At 45.8% G+C, this 25,360-nt stretch overlaps 1 protein-coding gene across 4 annotated transcripts in view; it reads right to left on the bottom strand.

The window, feature by feature from the left end:
* LOC117505959 (cytoskeleton-associated protein 5-A-like) overlaps positions 1 to 25,360 on the bottom strand; it is a 123,681-nt gene that overhangs the window by 70,638 nt on the left and 27,683 nt on the right. For 3 of the 4 annotated variants that reach the window (XM_034165500.1, XM_034165498.1, XM_034165501.1), the window contains exons 1-2: positions 20,616 to 20,670; positions 5,575 to 5,672 (exon numbers count right to left, since the gene is read on the bottom strand). In XM_034165500.1, the coding sequence (XP_034021391.1) occupies positions 5,575 to 5,631 (57 nt within the window). In that variant the 5' untranslated portion in view covers positions 5,632 to 5,672; positions 20,616 to 20,670. Of the gene's footprint in view, positions 1 to 5,574; positions 5,673 to 20,615; positions 20,671 to 25,360 lie in introns of those variants that run through there. The other variant, XM_034165499.1, reaches the window with a different exon arrangement.

The following is a 25,360-nucleotide window of genomic DNA, read 5'->3' as shown; positions in this document are numbered from 1 at the left end:
GTGCCTATAGAGAGAATGGATGGTTAGGTCTTCCAAACTTAAGACTGTATTATCTAGCTTTTGAAATGGCTAAACAAGCCAAACACTGGCACAGGGCCGAGTTCTCCGATCCCTGGATTGCTGTCCAAGAAGAGATTAGTTTAACGCTTATGCCTATACAGAGACTAACACCAAAGAAATTGTAATATTACAAATCCAGTCATTTTGCACTCAAATGATGTCTGGACAAATGCTCACAAATTTTTTTTAAATGTAGAAATACAACTCAGAGATACTCTTCAGTGTGGTACAATAGTGAAATCTATATTGGGGAAAAATCTGTGTATTGGGAGCAATGGTCATCTAAAGACGTAAACACTCTTGGTGACCTATTTGAAGATGGTGTATTATTATCGTATGATCAGTTGCAGCAACAATATAATTTGATGGGTAGCGATAACTTCTGGAAATATTTACAAATTAGGAGCTGCATTGGTTCAGTACCGTGCAGTCTCTGTGATAATCAAATTACAAATTTTATGAAGCTCCCATTGATAAAGCGCAGGGCCTCTCAATTCTATAAAGTTGCTAGTCTTGCCATTAGTAACGATACTAATAGTCTGAAAGGAAGATGGCAAAAAGACTTGGGTCATGACTATAACCCATTAAGTGGAAAAAAATAATGGCAGAGTGTGGTAAAGACGTGAGAGAGGCCAGGAGTAAAATTACACATTACAATGTCTTGCACAGGTAATATTTTACTCCATCAAGATTGATCAGAATGAAACCGTTGGGGGATGATTTGTGCTGGAAATGTAGAAGGGAAAGGGGAACTTTTATTCATTGTATTTGGGATTGCTCGCTCGTCACATGTCTTTGGGAGAAGGTCATATATATTTTAAGTAGCTGGCTTGGTTTAGATATACCATTCAGGCCAGAGATTTGTCTATTGGGAGACAAAAGCTATCTTCCAAATGTCTCCAAAAATATTTTTCAGTGGTTTCTGTAAGCTTGATTACAACTTGTCAAATTATTCTGAGACACTAGAAGACTCCGACTATACCCAGTATTCGAGAATGGGCCAGTGTAATGATTTAAACTGTTTCATACCAATGTACGAGGGCTGTCAATAAAATAAGGGTCCTTTTTACTTTTTTTCAAAAACTATATGGATTTCATTCATATGTTTTTACGTCAGATATGCTTGAACCCTCGTGGGCATGCGTGAGTTTTTCCACGCCTGTCGGTGACGTCATTCGCCTGTGAGCATTCCTTGTGGGAGGAGTCGTCCAGCCCCTCGTCAGAATTCCTTTGTCTGAGAAGTTGCTGAGAGACTGGACTGGTGCTTTGTTTGATCAAAAATTTTTTCTAAACCTGTGAGACACATCGAAGTGGACACGGTTCGAAAAATTAAGCTGGTCTTCAGTGAAAATTTTAACGGCTGATGAGAGATTTTGAGGTGATTCTGTCGATTTAAGGACTTCCCACGGTGCGAGACGTCGCTCAGCGCTCTCAGGCGGCGTCGTCAGCCTGTTCAAGCTGAAAACCTCCACATTTCAGGTTCTATTGATCCAGGACGTCGTGAGAGAACAGAGAAGTTTCAGAAGAAGTCGGTTTCAGCATTTTATCCGGATATTCCACTGTTAAAGGAGATTTTTTTTAATGAAAGACGTGCGGACGGGTCCGCGCGTCGGGACGCAGCCGCCGCGACGCTCCGCCACAGGAAAAACACCTCTGTTGAAAGCCTTAAGGACAAGTTGGAACATGTCCTGCCTGTTAAACAATTTCTCATATACTCACTTCACTGAAAGCCATCAAAAGCCGCCTGGATTTTACAAATGGTTATCAACACGGAGGTGTTTTTCCTGTGCCGCCGCACCGCGTCGGCTGCGTCCCGACGCGCGGACTTGTCCGCACATCTTTCATTAAAAAAATCTCCTTTAACAGTGGAATATCCGGATAAAATGCTGAAACCGACTTCTTCTGAAACTTCTCTGTTCTCTCACGACGTCCTGGATCAATAGAGCCTGAAATGTGGAGGTTTTCAGCTTGAACAGGCTGACGACGGCGCCTGAGAGCGCTGAGCAACGTCTCCCACCGTGGGAAGTCCTTAAACGACAGTATCACCTCAAAATCTCTCATCAGCCGTTAAAATTTTCACTGAAAACCAGCTTAATTTTTCGAACCGTGTCCACTTCGATGTGTCTCACAGGTTTAGAAAAAATTTTGATCAAACAACGCGCCAGTCTCTCAGCAACTTCTCAGACAAAGGAATTCCAACGAGGGGCTGGACGACTCCTCCCACAAGGAGTGCTCACAGGCGAATGACGTCACCGACAGGCGTGGAAAAACTCACGCATGCGCACGAGGGTTCAAGCATGTCTGACGTAAAAACATATGAATGAAATCCATATAGTTTTTGAAAAAAATAAAAAGGACCGTTACTTTATTGACAGCCCTCGTATGCTAAGAAGGTTAGCTGAGGGTGTGAATGAAAGAGACAGCATTTCATTCTGGGACTATCTGAAAGTAGAAGAGCCACATGACTAAAAACATTGTCTCCTAGATCAGACGATGTATTCTTGCATTTTATTTTCTATATGTAATGCATCGTTCTGTGAATACCATGTACCATGATTGTGAAAAGTTAATAAATATTGGAATATAAAAAAAACTTCAAACATTTAATTTTTGTGTAAATAGCAACAGGGAAATGATTTTAAATGTTTTAATACCCTTATTTATTTATTTATTTTATTGTTAGAATTTTGTCATCTGGCAGGGCGTGCTGTGACACGTGCTTTTCCCAGCAGGGGGCACTGCAGCACCCCCACTTCCCAACGCAATGCTGTAACACTGTTAACCACTAAGCCACTGTCACTTAGATGCAACACCACATAATTATCTTCATATCTAAACCAAAGATGAAGCATCCAGTTCTTTAATTCAGCTTTTGAACGTCTTAGGGCCCCTTCACGCATAACCCGATTTAAGCATGTACAAAACCATCGAAGCAGGATCGTTCACGCCCACCACGTGTCCCTCCCGACGTCGGCTCAGTGTTTTTGTGGTTTGCTTATACAAGCTGTTCCTCCGTGATTTGCACAACCCCAATTCCAATGAAGTTGGGACATTGTGTAAAATGTAAATAAAAACAGAATACAGTGGTCCCATTGCTATAACGCGGTTCACCTTTCACGGCCTCGCAGTTTCGCAGATTTTTGTCCAATTATATGTGCTTTTTTTTTTTTTTTACAGCGCATTGTGTTCTGCTTCTCTATTTATAAGAATCTTCTTGCCCAGAAGAAAAAAGAGCGCCAACAACTACCCATAACTGTGTTTTTCACTCGGAAAAAGACACCTGCACCGAGGTGTGACTCAGTGGAAAATGGCGTGACAGCGGAGCAGCACAAGGACGCAGAGGCGCGATCAGAGGAACTGTGAAATACTGGTCAGTCACTATTAATAATTTCTTATGTGTCCAACCTCGTAGGTTGATCATTAAAATTAAATTTGTTAGTTCTAAAAGCCATCATAATTATTTATAGGAAAACGTTCTCTTTTTATTTCTCAAACAAATTTTTGGGCCTGAAAACAGGTTGGTCTTATTTTTCTACTAAGGTTTGAACTTTGAGAGTGTTTACACACGAGAGAAAAGTGAGAAAATGTTCATGCCAGTTTGAGAAAAGTGTATAAAGTGTGTAGTGAGGGGTTTTACAGCCTCAGGAAGGGCATCCGGCGTAAAACTTGTGCCAATTCAACATGCAGATCCACCTTGGATTTGCTGTGGCGACCCCAAGTGCAAACAAGGGAGCAGCCGAAGGGACTTACAATGCTGTCTACTTCGTGTATTTCGCTTATTGTGGTTTATTTTTAGAACGTAACTGCCGCAATAAACGAGGGACCACTGTAGACTGATTTCAAATCCTCTTCAACCTATATTCAACTGAATACACCACAAAGACAAGATATTTAATGTTCAAACTGATAAACTTTGTTTTTGTGCAAATATTTGATCATTTTGAAATGGATGCCTGCAACACATTTCAAAAAAGCTGGGACAGTGGTATGTTTACCACTGTGTTACATCACCTTTCCTTCCAACAACACTCAATAAGCGTTTGGGAACTGAGGACACTAATTGTTGAAGCTTTGCAGGTGGAATTCTTTACCATTCTTGCTTGATGTACGACTTCAGTTGTTCAACAGTCCGGGGTCTCTGCTGTTGTATTTTGCGCTTCATAATGCACCACACATTTTCAGTGGTCGACAGGTCTGGACTGCAGGCACGCCAGTCTCGTACCCGCACTCTTTTACTACAAAGCCACGCTGTTACGTGCAGGATGTCCCTGAAAACATGTTGCTTGAATGACAGCATGTTTAGCTCCAAAACCTGGATGTACCTTTCAGCATTGATGGTGCCATCACAGATGTGTAAGATGCCCATGCCATGGGCACTAACACACACCCATACCATCACAGATGCTGGCTTTTGAACTTTGCACTGGTAACAATCTGGATGCTCTTTTGTCTGGAGGACACGACGTCCATGATTTCCAAAAACAATTTGAAATGTGGACTCATCAGACCACAGCACACTTTTCCACTTTGTGTCTGTCCATTTCAAATGATCTCGAGCTCAGAGAAGGTGGCAGTGTTTCTGGATCTTGTTGGTGTATGACTTTTGCTTTGCATGGTAGAGTTTTAACTTGCACTTGTAGATGTAGCGACAAACTGTGTTAACTGACAATGGTTTTCTGAAGTGTTCCTGAGCCCACGCGGTAAGATCCTTTACACAATGATGTCGGTTTTTAATACAGTGCCGCCTGAGGGAATGAAGGTCACGGGCATTCAATGTTGGTTTTTGGCCTTGCTGCTTACCTGTAGAAAGTTCTCCAGATTCTCTGAATCTTCTGATTATATTATGGACTGTAGATGATAGAATCCCTAAATTCCTTGCAACTGAATGTTGAGAAACATTGTTCTTAAACTGCTGGACTATTTTTTTTCACGCAGTTGTTCACACAGTGGTGAACCTCACCCCATCTTTGCTTGTGAACGGCTGAGCCTTTTGGGGATGGTCCTTTTATAAACAATCATGACACTCACCTGTTTCCAATTAGGTGTTCTTTGAGCATTCATCAACTTTCCCAGTCTTTTGTTGCCCCGTCTCAACTTTTTGGAAACGTGTTGCAGGCATCCATTTCAAAATGAGCAAATATTTGCACAAAAACAATAAAGTTTATCAGTATGAACATTAAATATCTTGTCTTTGTGGTGTATTCAATTGAATATAGGTTGAAGAGGATTTGCAAATCATTGTATTCTATATTTATTTACATTTTACACAACATCCCAACTTCATTGGAATTGGGGTTGTACTATGTGTGAAGGGGCCCTTACATTTGTTAACTTTACCTTTATCATAAAACAGACAAAGGCAGAGTTTTGAAGGCCACACCTGTGTGAAGATACAGTAAAATATCTGAAGATGTAATTGACAGATTCTGAAAAAAATTCTGTGGCGAGATGTGAATAAAAACACGCGTTCTCATCTGTCACCTCATGGAACCACCTTCAGAGTGAGTTTGTCACCTTGTGTTCACATTTCTGGTCAATGGGAAGCTTCATCCACTCGCTGTCATCCCCCATAGTAGCCACTCAGGGGGGCGGGCTTCCCCAGGATGATTCAACTGGAAAACAAGGACAGCACCAGGATTAAAGACTGTCCACTGGGGGTGTAATGATACACAAAAATCACGGATCGGTACGTACCTCGGTTTTGAGATCACAGTTCGGTTCATTTTCGGTGCAGCATGGGAACAAAATGCAAAACCTAAATTTGGTTGTTGTTTAAACCAACAATTTATTGTAACATTATACAAACAGGAAAATAAAATATTTGCAAAGTGCTGCCTTGTAATAAGTTAAATAAAATGTTCTCAAATAAACAAATGTATGAATTATAAAAAATTAAATTGAAATGAAGCTCAGCACAACAGTTCCAGCATGAAGCCAATTTTATTCAACTTTCATATTTTTTGCCAGAAAAATTAACTTGTCCAAAACTGTCACACTAAGGATTTTTTTTTTTGCAGAATTAAATGTTTAAAAACATCCCTTTACTTTTGTACAATTGATTTTATTTTCTAACTGTTCATTTAATGTTTGATAATATATCTTTTTAAATAAAGTTTTGAAAACAAACATTGTGGGAGAGGCAAAAAAGTGAGTAAAACCACCTTTAAAATATTTCGAACCACAAATAAACTTGATTCTTGGTTTGTTTATTTATTTTGCCATTACAATTGGCCATCACTTATTAAAATAAAATAACTTCTCACGGTCAGGGCTTCTCAAAGTCTGGGGACTATTTTAATCACAGTGCAGCAAACAAGGTCAATATACTGAGCGAGTCCAAGTGAAGAGGATTGTAGATATCCCTCTGCTCAGCGCTTTACAGGCTGCAGTGCTGCAGAGGAGACAGAGACCCACTCCCACTCTGTGACAACAGAGACTTTCACTTTCAGTCACCAAACATCAGAAAAGTCTCCAGTAACACAATAACAACATTTAAAATCACAAAACCTCATGGTGCATTGCAGCACAACATCCATTGTTCACTGTTGCTAGCTAATATCTCAAAAATATTAGTCCTAGCAACTTTTTGTTTTTGCAGCGTTCATCCTTGACCAAAAATACCAAACGGCAAATGTTAGCTCTTCCCAGTTTCTCTGTAATCGAAGCCGTACACACACAGGCACGAACACATACACGCACACAGAGGCCACTTGGCTATTATAATATAGGTTTGTATTTATTTACGGAGTCTGCGTTTCTGCTTTAAATGCAGATATGAATGAATGAATCTACCAGACTTAAAAATGTACACATTACTTTTCATGCCATTTCATTTGTCTAAATGTAAATGTCCGAGGTTCATTATCATGTTAATCAAGAAATCATCTCATCTGAAACAACAACAACAGGCAAGTTATGGTTTAAATTTACAGATGAACAAAGACTTAACTATTTTAATTACAGGTTTTCTAATGTAAGAAACATTTTTTTTTTATTTCAAAATGTACAGTAATCATAAATAAATTTTGAGGTTCAACAAAAAACATTTGTAAGGATTTTCTTCAGAAAACTGCTGAGTATAAATTAACAGTTGTGATGTTCCTGTGACACATTTAATGCATTCTGTCATTTTCCGTGTTTTGGCCTTATACCTCATTTCTATTGGAAGAGCAAAGCTACGCCATAGCGCGCAGCGGTGAAAGTTGGATTGGACTGAACTTTGTCTGCGCCAGCCAAACTGCAAGTGGCAATGTGCGCCCCTGGCAGAGTGTTCCGCAAGTGTGGTTTTTGCCGCATTTTTGTGTTTGATGTTGTCGTGCGATGCTTCTCATTGAAAATAATGGGTTTTAGAGCGATGCGTGATACATTTATGCGTTCAGTGCCATAGCCAGTACCTTTAGAGGTCTTGGCTATGGATAGGAAAGTATGCCTTGAGCTGCTTGGTCTGCTCCCATCCTCGCCCACTCCCAGATAAGAGAGGGACAATGAATGAGTAAGTGACGAAAAATAATTCAGTGAGGTTTAAAAATAATCCTCGTGCCTGCCACTCAGACGCTTGGCTTGTGTGGCACCTCTGAGGATTATACATGTAAGTCCATATGTAAATTCATATCAAAAATAAATACAAATGAAAAGAAAAATCTGATTTGGAATGTTAACACTACACACAAAGAACAGATCTGTCACAGTCAGCAACAGTCAGACTGAGAGGTTCAGATGACAGTGAACAGTGTCATTGATGTACAAGTTGCACTGTCCTCATAAATGGCACTGGATTAAAACAGACTTAAGAAGGCCACACACTATATGTTGGGTCTGTATTGTGTTGTCATTATTATAGGTTGTGCACACATAGACTCTGTCAACATGCAGCATAAACTCCATAATTTGTGGTTTGGGCACGATATAGCCAGTTTAACCGGTACACAATATAAATTTGGCCTACAGTAGAGATTTGGACTCTACCAATTTATCGCAATAATGTCCGCTGAGTTTTTCGATTCAGGAAAACTCCTCTGTGAACCAGTGCTCAGAGTGCAGAGGGGAGGGGGGGTGTTCTGAGCTGAGACATGTCTCTCACTGAGACGAGAGTGTTCATGTGAGACGCTTGAATGTCTTCTGCACTTAGCAGTTCTATCGCCGAACACCGTAAAGCCAAGACAACGATGTGCAATATTTGCAAAGCTGTTTATTTATTTCAGATTAAGTATTTTTATTAATTTTTTTGTGGTTTGATGTTGAGATTTCTAAATGAGGAAAAGCGCTCCGTGAACATCCTGAAAACGCTTCATGTATTCAGAGCGGGTGTGTCATCTAGTGTTCAAGAGATGAAACTTCAGCCACTGACCCAACAATAAATAAAACATCAAATCTTGGCTTTCTGGCACATTGTAGTTTTGAGATATGCACAATAAATGTTTTCAAAATTAAATCTGTTTTTGTTTTCTTTTGTTGTCATTTTTAAAATATTTTTAGCAATTTGCCTTTGCTAAGGGACCCATTCAGAAACATTTACATTAGAATTTTTACAGTTAAGTTTATATTGTGATATACACAGTTACCATGAAGGGATTCCATTTGTACCGCAATATGAAGTTTAGTGTTGTGTGGGCCGCTGAAGAGGAGGTACTGCTGGCCCACCACCACCAGATGGCGCCCTGCTTGGAGTGCGAGCTTCAAGCACGTGAGGGCGTCGGAGCCGCTGGAGTGACAGCTGTCATCCATCAGCACCAGCTGTCACTCATCACCACCACTACAAGAACGGGACTGCAACTCCACCTCCCCGCCGAGAAATCAGCCTACGGAAGGTAATTTCTCTGCTGAATTTAAACTGCGTTAAATTCTGATCTCTTTTTGCAGCCGTTTTTCCTGAGTGGTTCCTTGCCTGAGGATTGGCGTTTCAGTGTGGACTGTGACGGCTTCGCCCCACACTCCAACTCAGATAAGTGATAAAACAGGAGCTGCACAAGTGTGTGATTGGAGGTGGAGGTGCTCCCTCCCTCACTGACTAAAGGATTTACTGAGTGTGTGGACTCACCCTCATCATCCGTTCTGTCCTCTGCCAGCAGTACCGGGTCTGAGACCGAGGAGCGGTGGCCACCTGGGGATTCGAGACTTGGCGGCTCCGGTGTTCTTCAGATCTGTTGGCGGTGGAAGCCGTGTGGAATCCGGCTCTTCTCTTACCAGAGGTCTTCTATCCTCGAGCCTGCCCACACGTCACCTATCTGTACCATTGGCAGTCTGTACTTCCTGATATTGTCTGTATTAAGTTGTGCGATTCACAACATTAAATTACTTTTTTGCTTATCCATTGTCCGTTCATTAGCGCCCCCTGTTGTGGGTCCATGTCACTACACCTTCACAGCAGGATTTCTCGGCCAGCATCATGGATCCCGTGGGGCGTCAACCCGAGGTTGAACAGCCAATGGAAGAGCAGGGAGCACAGGCGTCAGCAGGAGGCGTGTTGGATGAGCTGCAGAAAATTCTAACCGCCTTCACTGCTCGGCTGGATCTGGTAACCGAGCAAAATGTTCTCCTCAATCAGAGGGTGGAGGCTCTCACCGCCAGGGTGGAGGCGCGCGATCAAATCGCTGCTGCAGCACCTCCTCCTGCTGGTTCTGTGTCCAATACAGACGTTCCACTGGTCGTTCAACGACCCCCCCCCCCCCCCCCACCGTCCCCTGAAGCATACATAAGCCCTCCGGAGCCGTACGGAGGTTGTGTCGAGACGTGCGCAGACTTCCTGATGCAGTGTTCGCTCGTCTTTTTACAGCGTCCCGTCATGTACGCATCCGACGCTAGCCGGGTGGCTTATGTTGTTAATTTGCTTCGAGGAGAGGCACGCGCCTGGGCTACGGCGCTCTGGGAGCAGAACTCACGGCTCCTAACGTCATACGCTGGGTTTGTAAGGGAGTTCAAACAGGTTTTTGATCATCCCAACAGAGGCGAGACTGCTTCGAGCGTGCTGCTGTCAATGAGACAGGGGCGCCGGAGTGCAGCCGAGTATGCAGTCGACTTCCGGATCGCGGCTGCGAGGTCCGGCTGGAATAACGTTGCGCTCTGCGCCGCCTTCATAAACGGACTGTCTGCGGTCCTGAAGGAGCATTTGCTGGCGAAGGAGGAACCGCGGGATTTTGATGGGCTTGTCGATTTGGTTATACGGTTGGACAACCGTTTAGAGGAACACCGTCGGGAGCAGGCCGGGGGGCATGGCCAGGCACGAGCCGTCCCTCTTCCTTCCGGGTCCGACCGGATGCCGTAGTCCCCACGCTCCACTGCCAGAGAGCTCTGTGTGGCGACAGCTCCCCCTGCTGACGAAGCTATGGACACGAGCAGGGCCAAAGTGAAACCAAATGTCAGACAAAGGAGGCTGGCCTGTGGGGAGTGTTTTATCTGTGGCTCTTGTGAGCACATGCAAAGAGACTGCCCCAAACGGTCAAACTACAACGCCCGTCCTTAGAAACTGGGCTAAGGGTGGGCCATAACACGCACTCGGGGAGGTCCCGCAGATCCGCACGAATCCCAGTAACAATCCTGAGTGGGGATTTAACCCTTCACACCCCAGCACTCGTAGACACGAGGTCAGAAGGGAATCTGCTGGACAGCAGATGGGCAGCGGAAGCGGGGCTCCCTCTGGTGGCTCTACCTTCACCAATGAAGGTACGGGCACTAGATGGCACCCTTCTTCCATTAATCACGCATCAGACACAGCCCGTGACCTTGGTTGTGTCTGGCAATCACAGGGAGGAGATCGTGTTTTACGTGACACCTACCTCCCGTGTGATTTTGGGATTTCCCTGGATGGTGAAACACAATCCCCGGATAGATTGGCCGTCTGGGGTTGTGACGCAGTGGAGCGAAACCTGCCACCGGGAGTGTTTAGGATCCTCGGTTCCACCCGGTGTGACGGCTACTGAGGAGGTCAGAGTCCCCCCCAATCTGTCGGCGGTGCCGAAGGAGTACCATGATTTTGCTGACGTCTTCAGCAAAGATCTGGCGCTCATTCTTCCCCCGCACCGACCGTACGATTGTGCCATTGATTTGATCCCGGGCGCTGAGTATCCGTCCAGCAGGCTGTACAACCTCTCACGTCCTGAGCGCGAATCAATGGAGACCTACATCCGGGACTCCTTAGCTGCCGGGTTGATCCGGAACTCCACCTCCCCGATGGGTGCGGGTTTCTTTTTTGTGGGCAAGAAGGACGGCGGACTCCGTCCATGCATCAATTACAGAGGGCTGAACGAAATCACGGTTCGCAACCGATACCCATTGCCCCTGTTGGATTCGGTGTTCATGCCCTTGCATGGAGCCCAAATATTCACCAAACTTGATCTTAGGAATGCGTATCATCTGGTTCGGATCTGGAAGGGAGACGAATGGAAGACGGCATTTAACACCCCGTTAGGTCATTTTGAGTACCTGGTCATGCCGTTCGGCCTCACAAACGCCCCAGCGACGTTCCAAGCGTTGGTAAATGATGTTTTGCGGGATTTCCTGCATCGGTTTGTCTTCGTATATCTGGACGATATACTCATCTTCTCTCCGGACCCTGAGACTCATGTCCAGCATGTACGTCAGGTCCTGCAGCGGTTGTTAGAGAACCGGCTGTTTGTGAAGGGCGAGAAGTGCGAGTTCCACTGCACTTCTTTGTCCTTCCTGGGGTTTATCATCTCCTCCAACTCCGTCGCCCCTGATCCGGCCAAGGTTGCGGCGGTGAGAGATTGGCCCCAACCAACAAGCCGTAGGAAGCTGCAACAGTTCCTCGGCTTTGCAAATTTCTACAGGAGGTTCATTAAGGGCTACAGTCAGGTTGTTAGCCCCCTGACAGCCCTGACCTCCACTAAAGTCCCCTTCACCTGGTCGGATCGGTGCGAGGCCGCGTTTAGGGAGTTGAAACGCCGGTTTTCGTCTGCGCCAGTTCTGGTGCAGCCTGATCCAAATCGCCAGTTTACAGTGGAAGTGGACGCCTCTGACTCAGGGATAGGAGCCGTGCTGTCCCAGAGCAGGGAGTCCGACAGGGTTCTCCATCCATGTACCTATTTTTCCCGCAGGTTGACCCCGGCAGAGCGGAACTATGACGTGGGCAATCGGGAACTTCTTGCTGTGAAGGAGGCTCTTGAGGAGTGGAGACACCTGTTGGAGGGAGCTGCGGTGCCGTTCACGGTTTTCACGGACCATCGGAACCTGGAGTACATCCGGACCGCCAAGCGGCTCAACCCCAGGCAAGCCCGCTGGTCACCGTTCTTCGGGCACTTTGACTTCCAGATTACATAACGCCCCGGGACCAAGAACCAACGATCGGATGCACTGTCCCGGGTGCATGAAGAGGAAGCCAAGGCCGAGTGTTCAGACCCACCTAAGACCATCATCCCCGAGTCCACTGTCGTGGCCACCCTCACCTGGGACGTGGAGAAGACCGTCCGGGAGGCCCTGACACGGAACCCGGACCCGGGGACCGGCCCAAAGAACAAACAGTACGTTCCACCAGAGGCCAGAGCTGCCGTTTTGGACTTCTGCCACGGTTCCAAACTGTCTTGTCATCCCGGGGTGCGCAGAACCATGGCGGTGGTCCAGCAGCGCTTCTGGTGGGCATCCCTGGAAGCCGACGTCCGGGACTATGTCCAGGCCTGTACCACCTGTGCCAGGGGCAAGGCGGATCATAAGAGGACTGCGGGCCTCCTACAGCCCCTGCCGGTGCCTCATCGCCCCTGGTCCCACATCGGCCTGGACTTCATCACGGGCCTCCCGCCGTCCCAGGGCAACACCACCATTCTCACGATAGTGGACCGGTTCTCCAAGGCGGCCCACTTCGTGGCCCACCCGAAGCTCCCGACGGCCCAGGAGACTGCAGACCTCCTGGTCCACCACGTCGTGCGTCTGCATGGGATACCATCGGACATCGTCTCAGATCGGGATCCTCAGTTCTCTTCCCAAGTCTGGAGGAGTTTCTGTAGGGAACTAGGGGCCACCGTGAGTCTCTCGTCCGGGTATCATCCTCAGACGAACGGACAGGCAGAGCGGGCTAATCAAGAACTGGAGCAGACCCTCCGCTGCGTCACCTCCGTGCACCCGACGGCCTGGAGCACCCATCTGGCCTGGATCGAGTACGCCCACAACAGCCAGGTGTCCTCTGCCACCGGCCTCTCCCCATTTGAGGTGTGTCTGGGGTATCAGCCCCCATTGTTTCCCATGGTGGAGGGAGAGGTCGGTGTGCCCTCGGTCCAGGCCCACCTCAGAAGATGCCGCCGGGTGTGGCGGACCGCCCGCTCTGCCCTGGTGAAGGCCCGGACGAGGGCGAAGACCCATGCAGATCGCCGGCGCTCCCCGGCCCCTGCATACCAGCCCGGGCAGGAGGTGTGGCTCTCCACTAAGGACATTCCACTGCAGGTGAAGTCGCAAAAACTCAAAGACAGGTTTATTGGACCCTTTCAGATCATCAAGGTTCTCAGTCCGGCTGCAGTGAAGCTGAAACTGCCAGCTTCACTGCGGATCCACCCAGTATTCCACATCTCACGGATAAAGCCGCATCACACCTCAACCCTCTGCACCCCCGGACCGGCGCCGCCTCCTGCCCGGATCATCGACGGGGAGCCGGCATGGACCGTACGTCGGCTCCTGGACGTCCGTCGAAGGGGCCGGGGGTTCCAGTATCTGGTGGACTGGGAGGGTTATGGACCCGAAGAACGCTCCTGGGTGAAGAGGAGCTTCATCCTGGACCCGGCCCTCCTGGCCGACTTCTACACCCGTCACCCAGACAAGCCTGGTCGGGCACCAGGAGGCGCCCGTTGAGGGGGGGGTCTTGTTGTGTGGGCCGCTGAAGAGGAGGTACTGCTGGCCCACCACCACCAGATGGCGCCCTGCTTGGAGTGCGGGCTTCAAGCACGTGAGGGCGTCGGAGCCGCTGGAGTGACAGCTGTCATCCATCAGCACCAGCTGTCACTCATCACCACCACTACAAGAGCGGGACTGCAACTCCACCTCCCCGCCGAGAAATCAGCCTACGGAAGGTAATTTCTCTGCTGAATTTAAACTGCGTTAAATTCTGATCTCTTTTTGCAGCCGTTTTTTCTGAGTGGTTCCTTGCCTGAGGATTGGCGTTTCAGTGTGGACTGTGACGGCTTCACCCCACACTCCAACTCAGATAAGTGATAAAACAGGAGCTGCACGAGTGTGTGATTGGAGGTGGAGGTGCTCCCTCCCTCATTGACTAAAGGATTTACTGAGTGTGTGGACTCACCCTCATCATCTGTTCTGTCCTCTGCCAGCAGTACCGGGTCTGAGACCGAGGAGCGGTGGCCACCTGGGGATTCGAGACTTGGCGGCTCCGGTGTTCTTCAGATCCGTTGGCGGTGGAAGCCGTGTGGAATCCGGCTCTTCTCTTACCAGAGGTCTTCTATCCTCGAGCCTGCCCACACGTCACCTATCTGTACCATTGGCAGTCTGTATTTTCTGATATTGTCTGTATTAAGTTGTGCGATTCACAACATTAAATTGTTACTCTTTTGCTTATCCATTGTCCATTCATTAGCACCCCCTGTTGTGGGTCCATGTCACTACACCTTCACAACATTTAGATCATATCGCCCAGCCCTATTTATAGCCATCAGTACTGTTGTGAAAAAGTCAGGAAAAGGCCAGGAAAGTCAGGAAACCAGAGCATCCAGTGCATGTTCGCTTAACTTCACGCAGGCAAACCCTTCTAGATATCTCAGATCAAGACTGTCTGTGCTCTGCAAGAAAGTTGGACACCACCACCAAGTGGCACGTGATCATTCTGAGCCACTCAGGTCATTCCTCCCTGCTGCTGTCAGGCTGTACAATAACCACATGCAATAATATGTCCACAAATCATGTGCAATATTAATATGGCCACAATCATGTGCAATAACAACTCGTTTACAAATCCCTGCACTAATGTCACCTTATCACATCTAAACTCCATTTTACATATTGTAAAGAAGATGCTCCTATCTCCTTTTCAATCCCAATCATGTTATATAATATATATATATATATATATATATATATATACACACACACACATACGCACATATGTGAATCCTCCCGTTCAGCAGCAAACAGCAGCAGTTGAGAGGATTCACAGTGGCTCTTCTCCGGTATCAGAAAATGTCACGGGTTTGATCAGTATTTTCCAATACATGAATTATGTCATTATTGGAAGCTGATCCCGATACCGGATCGGACTGGTCACAATCTTAATTTTCACGCATGGATCGGATGGTTTGAATCCATTAATGCAGCACAGACTCTGATGTTTGGGAAAACACCAGTTTCAGTTGTGAATTTCTTTTGGATGTGGAACATTCCATAAAGTGACTGACAGTTGTCCATGAATAAGGTGAGTCCAGTGTAAACCACCTTGCTGTGGCATTTATGTTATTGTTTACACAATTTATATTCCAGAAAATATTATTGCATTTTTTTTCTGGCTGCAGAGAGACTGTTTCATTCAGAGTGAGTGACAAAGTGAGACACAGGCTCAGACAATATGACCATCTTCACTTGAACACAACTGTTAATTGGATAAACTAAACATTATTTGGTGACTGTTTCAATTGTTTCATGGCAATTGTGCTGTAAAAGATAAATAAAACACTGACAAACAGCGGCAAATGTTTCTTCTGCCATTCTGTGGTTGACTGCATGAGTCAAATTTGCATGCACAGGAAAAGCCCAACCAGTATGGATTATTGAGGGGGCTGATACAAATGCTGGTATTAGAAAGTAAAAAATGCATGATACCAGTACAGAGACACCGAAATTCTTTTTCAATTGGAACAAGTTCCCTTTAATTTTTAATGTATTATACAAAAGTAATACTAATGATTACAACTTGTTTGCAATTTTCCCTTGACCCTGTAACTTCACTGCAAAACAAGCAAAAACCATCACAACTTGGATTGCAACTTTAGAAAAGCTACTACAGCATCACAAAGTACCAAGGCACTGCAGCAGCAGCTTATAAAGATTAGAAGTGAAAAAAATAATAATCTGTGCATTCATTGACTGAATGGGGACACCATGAAATGACAAAGAGACTGCAAAATTTTTTTTGTCACACAGAGTCCCAGATCCTACAAATTCCCAAACGCTAAATCATACTCTGACTATTTAAAATGCGCCTGAGCTGAAATATTTCAGCACAGCAGGAGGGCAATGTTTCTCTCACACACACAACAACAATAATAATAATAACAACAACAACAATATATGGGCACCTTAAAAGCTCAAATGTTTCAGCACAGGAGGACAATCCAGGGCTTGGTCTTGGTCTTGTCAAGCACTTAATCACTAGACTGACAAGATTTTTAACTAGACATATGTCTAGCAGGGGAAAATATCAACTAGACATAGGTCAAAAGTCTATGTCTACTAGTCGATGTCCCCGGACAAGTGGAATTTTCTAACCCTGAAAACATCAAGTCCAGAAGAAAGAAGAGGATATATCTACTCTCCAAAATGTGAGGAAAGTGTCTCCGCAAACTCCATCAAGAGATTGAAGCTGTGGAGGAGACCTTCTGCTGGCTGAATGTCCCATTTAACATTTGCAGTTTGGTATGCTTACATCTTTTGGGTCAAGGATGAACACCACCAAAGTGGAACACTGATAGGACTAATAGCTTTGGAGAAGCTATGGATATTAGCTAACGTTGCTAACTACATTCTGGACTCACACGCCATTCCAGCAGGTGGCGGTAACTCATCTATATATTAAAAGTGTGAGTGCATACCTCATTTTTTTGTAAGTTCAATTTAAGGACATAATATAATTGTAAAGATGTTAAAAATACATGGATGACACAAGAAAGTGAAAATACTTATTTCCATTGTGGTCCATTTAAAAATCAAGTGACAAAACAGAAGTAATAATAAAATAATAATAATAAAACTAGTGTGTATATTAGAGCCCGACCAATACATCGGCCAGCCGATATTATCAGCCGATATAAGCCCTTTTCAAAGTACTCACCGTCTGCCGAAATTTTGCCGATAAATTCTCAAACAGAACAGTTACTGAAATAATGTGTCGGCAATGTAAAATGTCCTTGCACCATTTGTCCAGTAGATGGAGCTCTGACTCCATTCAACTGAGAGCTGCTTACACCCCTGCTTAAATGTGTTCGTCACCGCCCCCATAGTTCGCCGTCTCAGAGGCGATTGCTCTAAGACTGCAAGGGAAGCTCAGCTTCCCCTAAAATGTCAAAAAATAACTGATCAAATATATACTGTTGTGTGTACATGTCATTGACTAAATATGCACTCAACTTTTGTTCAGAATCAGCTTCTTATCACTGGTAACGACGCGGCTTTCCTCTCATTCATTCTCGCAGCTTCACAGTGCTTTAATAGCGAAACAAAGCATGCAGCAAAACGAGACGAGTCATTGGATAAATGCTGGGCTTTGTCCCGCCCATCGGACGCTCAGCGTCTATGGGGCAGTGGGCTGGCCTCGGCTGGCCCAGACACTCAGCTTCTGCATGATGATTGGATGATCTGTCTTAGGCTGAATTCCTTTTTGATTGACAGCAAAATGAGTGAATCAGTGATCTTTTGGTGTAAACATCCGTGGGAGCATTTTCATTCTTTTCTGAGTTGAACTGGAGACTTTCCTAATCCTCTTAGCGGCATTTTCTTTGTTAAAAACGCCTAGCGACAAATCGAGCTTCTATTTCTGGTGGGGTTTTTTGTAGCTGCTTGTGTTTGGAGACTGACTTCTATCACTCTTTCTGACTTCTATCGCAGTGTTTGTCCCTACCGAGCAGCCCCTCCACTGTCACAAACCACTCACAAGCGCACACACTTCACATTAGCCTCGCGCCAGCTAGCGAGCTATCGTAACAGGCGTTACGGCCCGTTACCATATCATTTTGGAGCGTTACGCTTATTTTGGACCGTGTAATCGACCGTTTCTGCAGCACGACTCCAGTTTGAAGCGTGAATCACTGAAGCAATGGTTTGATTCAATGGCTCGTGGCTCTTTGATTTGCTGCTCTTCAGAAGCGGCAAGTCCACTTCTTAACCGCTCTCAAAGCCATTAAAATATCATGAGTCATTTTTGTGTGTATTAAAGTCATTTACTGGGACTGTTGTCTTGTTGCAGTCAACAAACGAGAATCATCCTCCGTTCCTTTGTCACAGATTCAAATGATGCGCGGCTCTTTGCTGAGAGTCTGCTCGGAATTAATAACTTCAAAACGAAATGACACCTCTTACAAACATTGGAATACAGACAAACTACAATCGACTAAAACGTTTTTTCAAAAAAAAAATGAGACAGCTCATAGGTATGGAATACATTCATGCCACTAATAATGTCTGAAAGAAATGCTTTTGACAAAAACTAACAGATTTTATTTCTATGTCCAGAGATCAAGGATCCACCATGTAGAGTTTATTATGTCCAGAGTTTAAGGATCCAGTAACCAATTTCATATTTATTTACTTTAAGACTCAATAAAATGTTGTTCAATTTCAATGTAATCAGCTTATAAAGCGCCAAATTACAACAAAAGCCATCTCAAGGTGCCTCAACATAAAAATTAAAGAAAAATTCAAATGCCTAATTAAAAACAGAAGTAAAAGAATAAAACATAAAATAAAAATTACTCATAAGAAAGTGAATAAATATGTTTTAAGTCTTTAAGTACTGGCTAACCCAGAATGAGATTGCCCACTCAACAAACTTCCCCAGCCTTCTGGACATGATAAAGGGACTTAGGCTGTCATACCTGGCTTTTCCCCTTTGGGTACCCCTAGAATGGCTAATTTTTAAGCTTTAAATTTTCAAAAGGTGCCCCCCTTCCGTTCCGTTTTGTTAACATAATGTTAACACACACACACACAATAATAACAACAACAACAATATATGGGCACCTTAAAAGCTCAAATGTTTCAGCACAGGAGGACAATCCAGGGCTCAACAATGCCCAGCTCTCCACAATTTCTCTTATACTCACTTGACTGGTAAGCACTGAAAGCCGAGATAGGCATGTCCCAACCTGTCCTTTGACATGCCGAAACGGAGGTGTTCTTTGTCTTGCTTGCCGTCGTGACACGCGAAGCATCCGCGCGGCTTTCCATGACAAAATCTCTTGTTAAAAGTGAAATCTGCCGGAAAATGGCTGATGTCCAGCTCTTGTGATAACCAGAGAAATTGCACACGACGGTCCCGGATCCACAGAGCCATCCATTTAGAAATGATCTGGTGGTTTCTGCCTGTCGTCGCAGCTCGGAGCGCGGCGCGCCGTGCGCCATTGTGGGCCGTCCTTAAAGCGATAGTAACACTCCTTAATCTCTGCCAAGCCCTTAACATTTTCACCAAAAGCCATCAAAATTTTTCAAATGGTTTCAAAGCTGCCTGTTTCCAACAGTTTCTGAAAAAATTCTGATGGAAAAAAAGCCCAAATCATTCCGCCATTTCCTCGCAATGAAACGACGACGAGAGGGGTGGAGCAGTGCTCACTCAAAGCATGCCCACAGGCGAATGACGCAACCGACAGGCGTGGAAAAACTCACGCATGAGCACGAAGGTTCCAGCTTGGCTGATGTAATCACACGTGATTCAAATCCATATAGTTTTTGAAAAAAATAAAAAGGTACGATACTTTCTGGACAGACCTCGTATAACTCCAATCCAGACAAGGCATACGTTTTAGTTTTGATATGGACCTACATCTGTATGTTACATTTCTGACTGTGAGTTAGCCAACTCTGAGGGTTGCTTAAGAAATGCCCTCTAAATTTTATGTGAGTCACTTTATTTTTCTTACACTTGAGAATGCCCTCTGATAAATTCTATTTTTTTTACTTCATGGTCCATAGACTATTTTATGTTTTTTTTCTGGATTGGTTTATGTTATGTAGGCTGTTTTATTTGCAGGATTTCAAGGTGGAATATCATGAACTCTCGCACGCAAAACCATGGGCCAGTGCTCCTACACTGTGGGCCACTAACTTCTAAATTCTACTGGCCCTGTGGCCAGTGGGGCAAATTGGTTTATGTCAAGTCCTGCAATCTCTCTCTCTCTTTCATTCACACACACAATAACAATAACAGTGTGTGATAGCTAAAATGTTTCAGCACAGCATGATCACACGCACACACTATTTAGAGAGGAGCTACAGTGGAAGATAATGTGATGTCTGTCATAATTGACAGGTCACAGCCTCACTCAGTCGTACAGAAATCAGAGTGGAAGTGAAGCTTTTAGTGTTCGGAGCTCTTTAACGAGCAGAGACGTTAGCTGTGTTAGTTTTGCCTCCTCTCTCCGGGTTGAGGCTGAAAGTACAAACTATGTTCTGCTCACATTACAGACAATATGTGGTTGTGTTTGGCAGTGTGGTGCTGTAATTTGTCACAAAAGGCCTTTTCTCTTTTACCACTGCACAATTTACGAAACATGCTATGCTAATATTAGCAGCAGAAACACACAGGCCTAAACGTCCCATTTATTCCCATCGGCACAATCTACTATCTCAGAGACAAACTAAACCTTTAAGTGAAAAACACTAAGACCATGTGCCTCAGCACTCACCTGTTTACGGAGACAATCTGCAGATAACTTACCAGCTAGGTGGAGGTGATGCTGTCTGGATCCAGTACATCGAATCCTGTGTCGTATGTTGGGCCGTTTCCGCCGAAGCTTTGTATCGAAGCTTGTATCAAAGCTTGCATGACATCGGAAGCTACGTTTCGAACCTATTGTGGTACGTGCCACACACATATTGTGGTGTATTCAAATATATTACACACGCATACATGCATTGTTAAGACCCTTTCACACCGGAGGTGCTCCCGGTTGCTCCCAGTTGCGCCGTGCGTCATTATGACGACGCCACGTGGAAGGAACTCAGTGCCAAGACGATGCAGCTCGGTGCCACAACAGCACGAGGGCTGATGATTCCTGCTGTGTTTCGTTGTTCCCGCAGTATAAATCACACAGGATTGTTGTTATACCGTGTACTTAATGCAGTAAAAACTACATGCTGAGGAAAAAAAAAAAAAAAAAGCCGAATGACTGCCAGAAATATCCAGTGAAAAGTCCGGACATCTCTAGTCCACTCATGGACGTTCGTTCACGCGCGCACATGTGAACAATTAAAAGAAAAAAAAGTGTGGCTCCAGGCATTAGTTCCTTGTTCTCTGCTCAAACTCTCACATCACAGTTAAAAAAGGTACAAAAAAGGACATAAGTCCTGAGAGAGGACATGTTAACATCAAATAGAAATCCAGACATCTCCACATTCGCTTGAAGGTTCGTTCGCGCGCGCGCGTATCTCGCGGTCAAAGGAGGAAAGAAGAAAAAAAATTGTCTGCAGGCAGTTAGTTCCTTTCTCTCCTCAAACTCTCTTATCACAGTTAAAAAAGGACATAAGTCCAGGACATGTCAACATCAAATTGAACTCCAGACATCTCCACATTTGCTTTAAAGGACGGTGCGTGAACGCACGCTTGCGCGCGCATCTCGCGGTCAAAGAAGGAAAGAACAGACAGCAAAAACAGCTCACTACTTCCAAGGGCAGCGACGTGTGTACTGTGTTCAGAAAACAGACTGGATGAGAGGCAGAAAATGAGGAGATTTAAAGTTTAGAGTGAGGGGGAGCAACTGGCAGCACCTGGCAGCCAAACTCGGAGAGACAGCAGGTGTATTTTGCGGCAGCAGCATCTTGTCTCAGCACTTCCTGTGGCATCTGCGTGTGTTCCGGCAGCTGCCGCCCTTTTACGTTGGCAGCTGCCGCCCTTTTACGTTGGCAGCTGCCGCCCTTTTGCGTTGGCAGCTGCCGCACTTTTGCGCTGGCAGCTGCCGCCCTTTTACGTTGGCAGCTGCCGCCCTTTTGCGCTGGCAGCTGCCGCCCTTTTACGTTGGCAGCTGCCGCCCTTTTGCGTTGGCAGCTGCCGCCCTTTTGCGCTGGCAGCTGCCGCCCTTTTACGTTGGCAGCTGCCGCCCTTTTACGTTGGCAGCTGCCGCCCTTTTGCGCTGGCAGCTGCCGCCCTTTTACGTTGGCAGCTGCCGCCCTTTTACGTTGGCAGCTGCCGCCCTTTTGCGCTGGCAGCTGCCGCCCTTTTACGTTGGCAGCTGCCGCCCTTTTGCGTTGGCAGCTGCCGCCCTTTTGCGTTGGCAGCTGCCGCCCTTTTGCGTTGGCAGCTGCCGCCCTTTTACGTTGGCAGCTGCCGCCCTTTTACGTTGGCAGCTGCCGCCCTTTTGCGCTGGCAGCTGCCGCCCTTTTGCGCTGGCAGCTGCCGCCCTTTTACGTTGGCAGCTGCCGCCCTTTTGCGCTGGCAGCTGCCGCCCTTTTGCGCTGGCAGCTGCCGCCTTTTGCGCTGGCAGCTGCCGCCCTTTTACGTTGGCAGCTGCCGCCCTTTTGCGCTGGCAGCTGCCGCCCTTTTGCGTTGGCAGCTGCCGCCCTTTTGCGCTGGCAGCTGCCGCCCTTTTGCGCTGGCAGCTGCCGCCCTTTTACGTTGGCAGCTGCCGCCCTTTTGCGCTGGCAGCTGCCGCCCTTTTGCGTTGGCAGCTGCCGCCCTTTTACGTTGGCAGCTGCCGCCCTTTTGCGCTGGCAGCTGCCGCCCTTTTGCGCTGGCAGCTGCCGCCCTTTTGCGTTGGCAGCTGCCGCACTTTTTCGTTGGCATCTTTATGTGCCAGCGCACAGTTGATCTATTTATTTCAGACATGTAAAAGCATAAGCAGACCAGAGATGAAAAATATAGATACAAGTATCAAAAAAAGCTGGCATCCATATACTGTCACGGCAGCTGCTGCTGTTTTTATATTTCTCGCAGCACTTCCGGTGGCATCTTAATGTGCCGGGGCACATGCTGGCGTTTTCTGTTTTATTTATTCATTTAATTATTTATGTCAGACTTGTACATGTAAATACTTTAACAGATCATAGCTGAAAAAAATAAAAATACAAGTTTTAAAAAATCTTCAAACTCGTTCATTAAAGTTCCAGCAATGAGGATAAGTAAAAATCAGATCTAACCATCGATACAACACAAAAAAAAAAGTCTGTGTGACATGGAAATCCTGTAAATATAACAAAAAAACAGAAAGAAAAACAGTGTTGAATTGACAGCAATAGTTGCACAGATTTTATCTTCAAAACAGCTTATCTGTTCCATATATTGTAATTGTTAACATGCAAAAGCAAACATTTATGTTCCATTGTAATAATTATTATTTAATAAGTTGTAGATGGATGGATCGCGCGGCAGCTGCCGGAACACACGCAGATGCCACAGGAAGTGCTGAGACAAGATGCCACTGCCGCAAAATGCACCTGCCCTTGCCGCAAACTCGCAGCACAACGAGACGTCATCAGGCGCAAGCCCACACAGTAATTAACCGGCAATTAACTCACCGAGGGCAGGAGTTAGCGCCGCAGCTAGCACTCCCAGCGCAACATTTAGCATCCAGCCACCTGAGCCCTTTGATTTTTCCAAACCTCATGAATGGACAAAGTGGGTTCGTCGCTTCGAGAGATTTCGTCAGGCAAGTAATCTGTCTGCAAGCTCGGAGGAGAATCAAGTCAACACTCTAATATATTGTATGGGAGATGAAGCAGATGACGTCCTGAGAGGCCTAAAACTGCGCCAGGCAGACCAGCGGGACTACACCAAAGTGAGTGATGGCTTCCACAACTTTTTCAGAGTAAAGAAAAATGTAGTCTACGAGCACGCATGGTTCAATATGCGCAGACAAGAGCCAAACAAGACTGTTGATGCATTTGTTACAGCCCTGCATGCGTTAGCAGAGCACTGCAACCATGGGACGCTCCATGATGAGCTAATAAGAGACAGAATAGTCGTGGGCTTGGCCGATACGAGGCTATCTGAGCGCATGCAGATGGAAAAGGACTTGGACTTGGAAAAAGCTGTGAATTTGGCCAGCCAATCAGAAGAAATCAAAAAGCAGCAGTCAGCTTTGAGGAGTGAAACAAACGTGATGCAAATAAATGCAATCTCAGTGGACAGAGTGGTCAAAACGAAACAACAGTTTGACAAAACAAAGTCTAACAAGTTCAAACCCAAAAATGTAAAAAAAAGCACACCAACAACAGTACACCAAAAAACAAGTGCTATAAGTGTGGTGGTGCTTCACACCCAAAACATGAATGCCCTGCCAATGTTGCAAAATGCCATTTCTGTGGGAAGAAAGGTCACTACCAGCAGGTCTGCAGGCAAAATAAGGCGGTGCAAAGTATTGAGGAGGAGGAAGAAGAGCAAGGGTTCTTCCTTGGATCAGTGTCCACCAACAGCCAGGCATGGACAGCCAACATACAGGTGGGACACACTGAAATGACTTTCAAGCTCAATACTGGAGCAGATGTGACAGCAATAGCCGATACAGACTTGAACAAAATATTTGGAAAAGAAAAACCGGTCCTCCGGCATCCAGAAAAGCCACTGTCAGGGCCAGGAAAGACACAACTGGATGTTGCAGGATTCACAAAGCTACAGCTCAACTTCAGGGGAAAGCAGACAACAGAGAAGGTCTATGTTGTTAAAAATCTCAGTTCTCCACTGCTAGGCCCTCCTGCCATTACAGCTCTTGGCCTGCTAGTGAGAGTTGACAATGTAACAATGGACACTCTGAAAACAACTTACCCCAAACTTTGTGATGGTCTTGGAGAAGTGCAGCAGACTTATCACATAAAGCTCAAACCAAATGCTGTTCCATTCTCTCTCAAAACTCCACGGAGGATCCCTTTGCCTTTGATGGGAAACGTAAAGGAGGAAGTACAGAGAATGGAGGAGCTTGGTGTGATTACACGTGTTGAGGAACTAACAGACTGGTGCGCCGGCATGGTCGTTGTCCCAAAGAAGAATAGCCCCAGATTGCAGCTATGTGTGGACTTTACAGGACTGAATGAGTACGTGTGTAGAGAAAAATATGTGCTGCCATCAGTCGAACAGAGTCTCGGAATGCTTGCAGGAGCCAAAGTGTTTAGCAAATTAGACGCTAACATGGGCTTCTGGCAGATCCCTTTGTCAGAGGAATCAGCTAAACTGACCACCTTCATCACACCCTTTGGGTGGTTTCATTTTAATTGCCTACCCTTCGGGATCAACTCTGCGCCCGAACACTTTCAGCGCACTATGACAGAGGTCACTGAGGGACTGGAAGGGGTGGTGTGTCACATTGATGATGTCCTGGTGTGGGGACGCACTCAAGAGGAGCATGACACCCGTCTCCATGCCACACTGCAGAGACTTGAAAAAGCAGGAATAACAATGAACATTGAAAAGTGTGAACTTTCTCAAAACAAAGTGGTCTTCTTG

This window comes from Thalassophryne amazonica, unplaced genomic scaffold (assembly GCF_902500255.1).
Source record: "Thalassophryne amazonica unplaced genomic scaffold, fThaAma1.1, whole genome shotgun sequence".
NCBI classification, from domain to species: Eukaryota; Metazoa; Chordata; class Actinopteri; order Batrachoidiformes; family Batrachoididae; genus Thalassophryne; species Thalassophryne amazonica.
The sequence above is the reverse complement of the archived record's forward strand: the minus strand, read 5'-3'. Positions and strand labels throughout refer to the sequence as shown.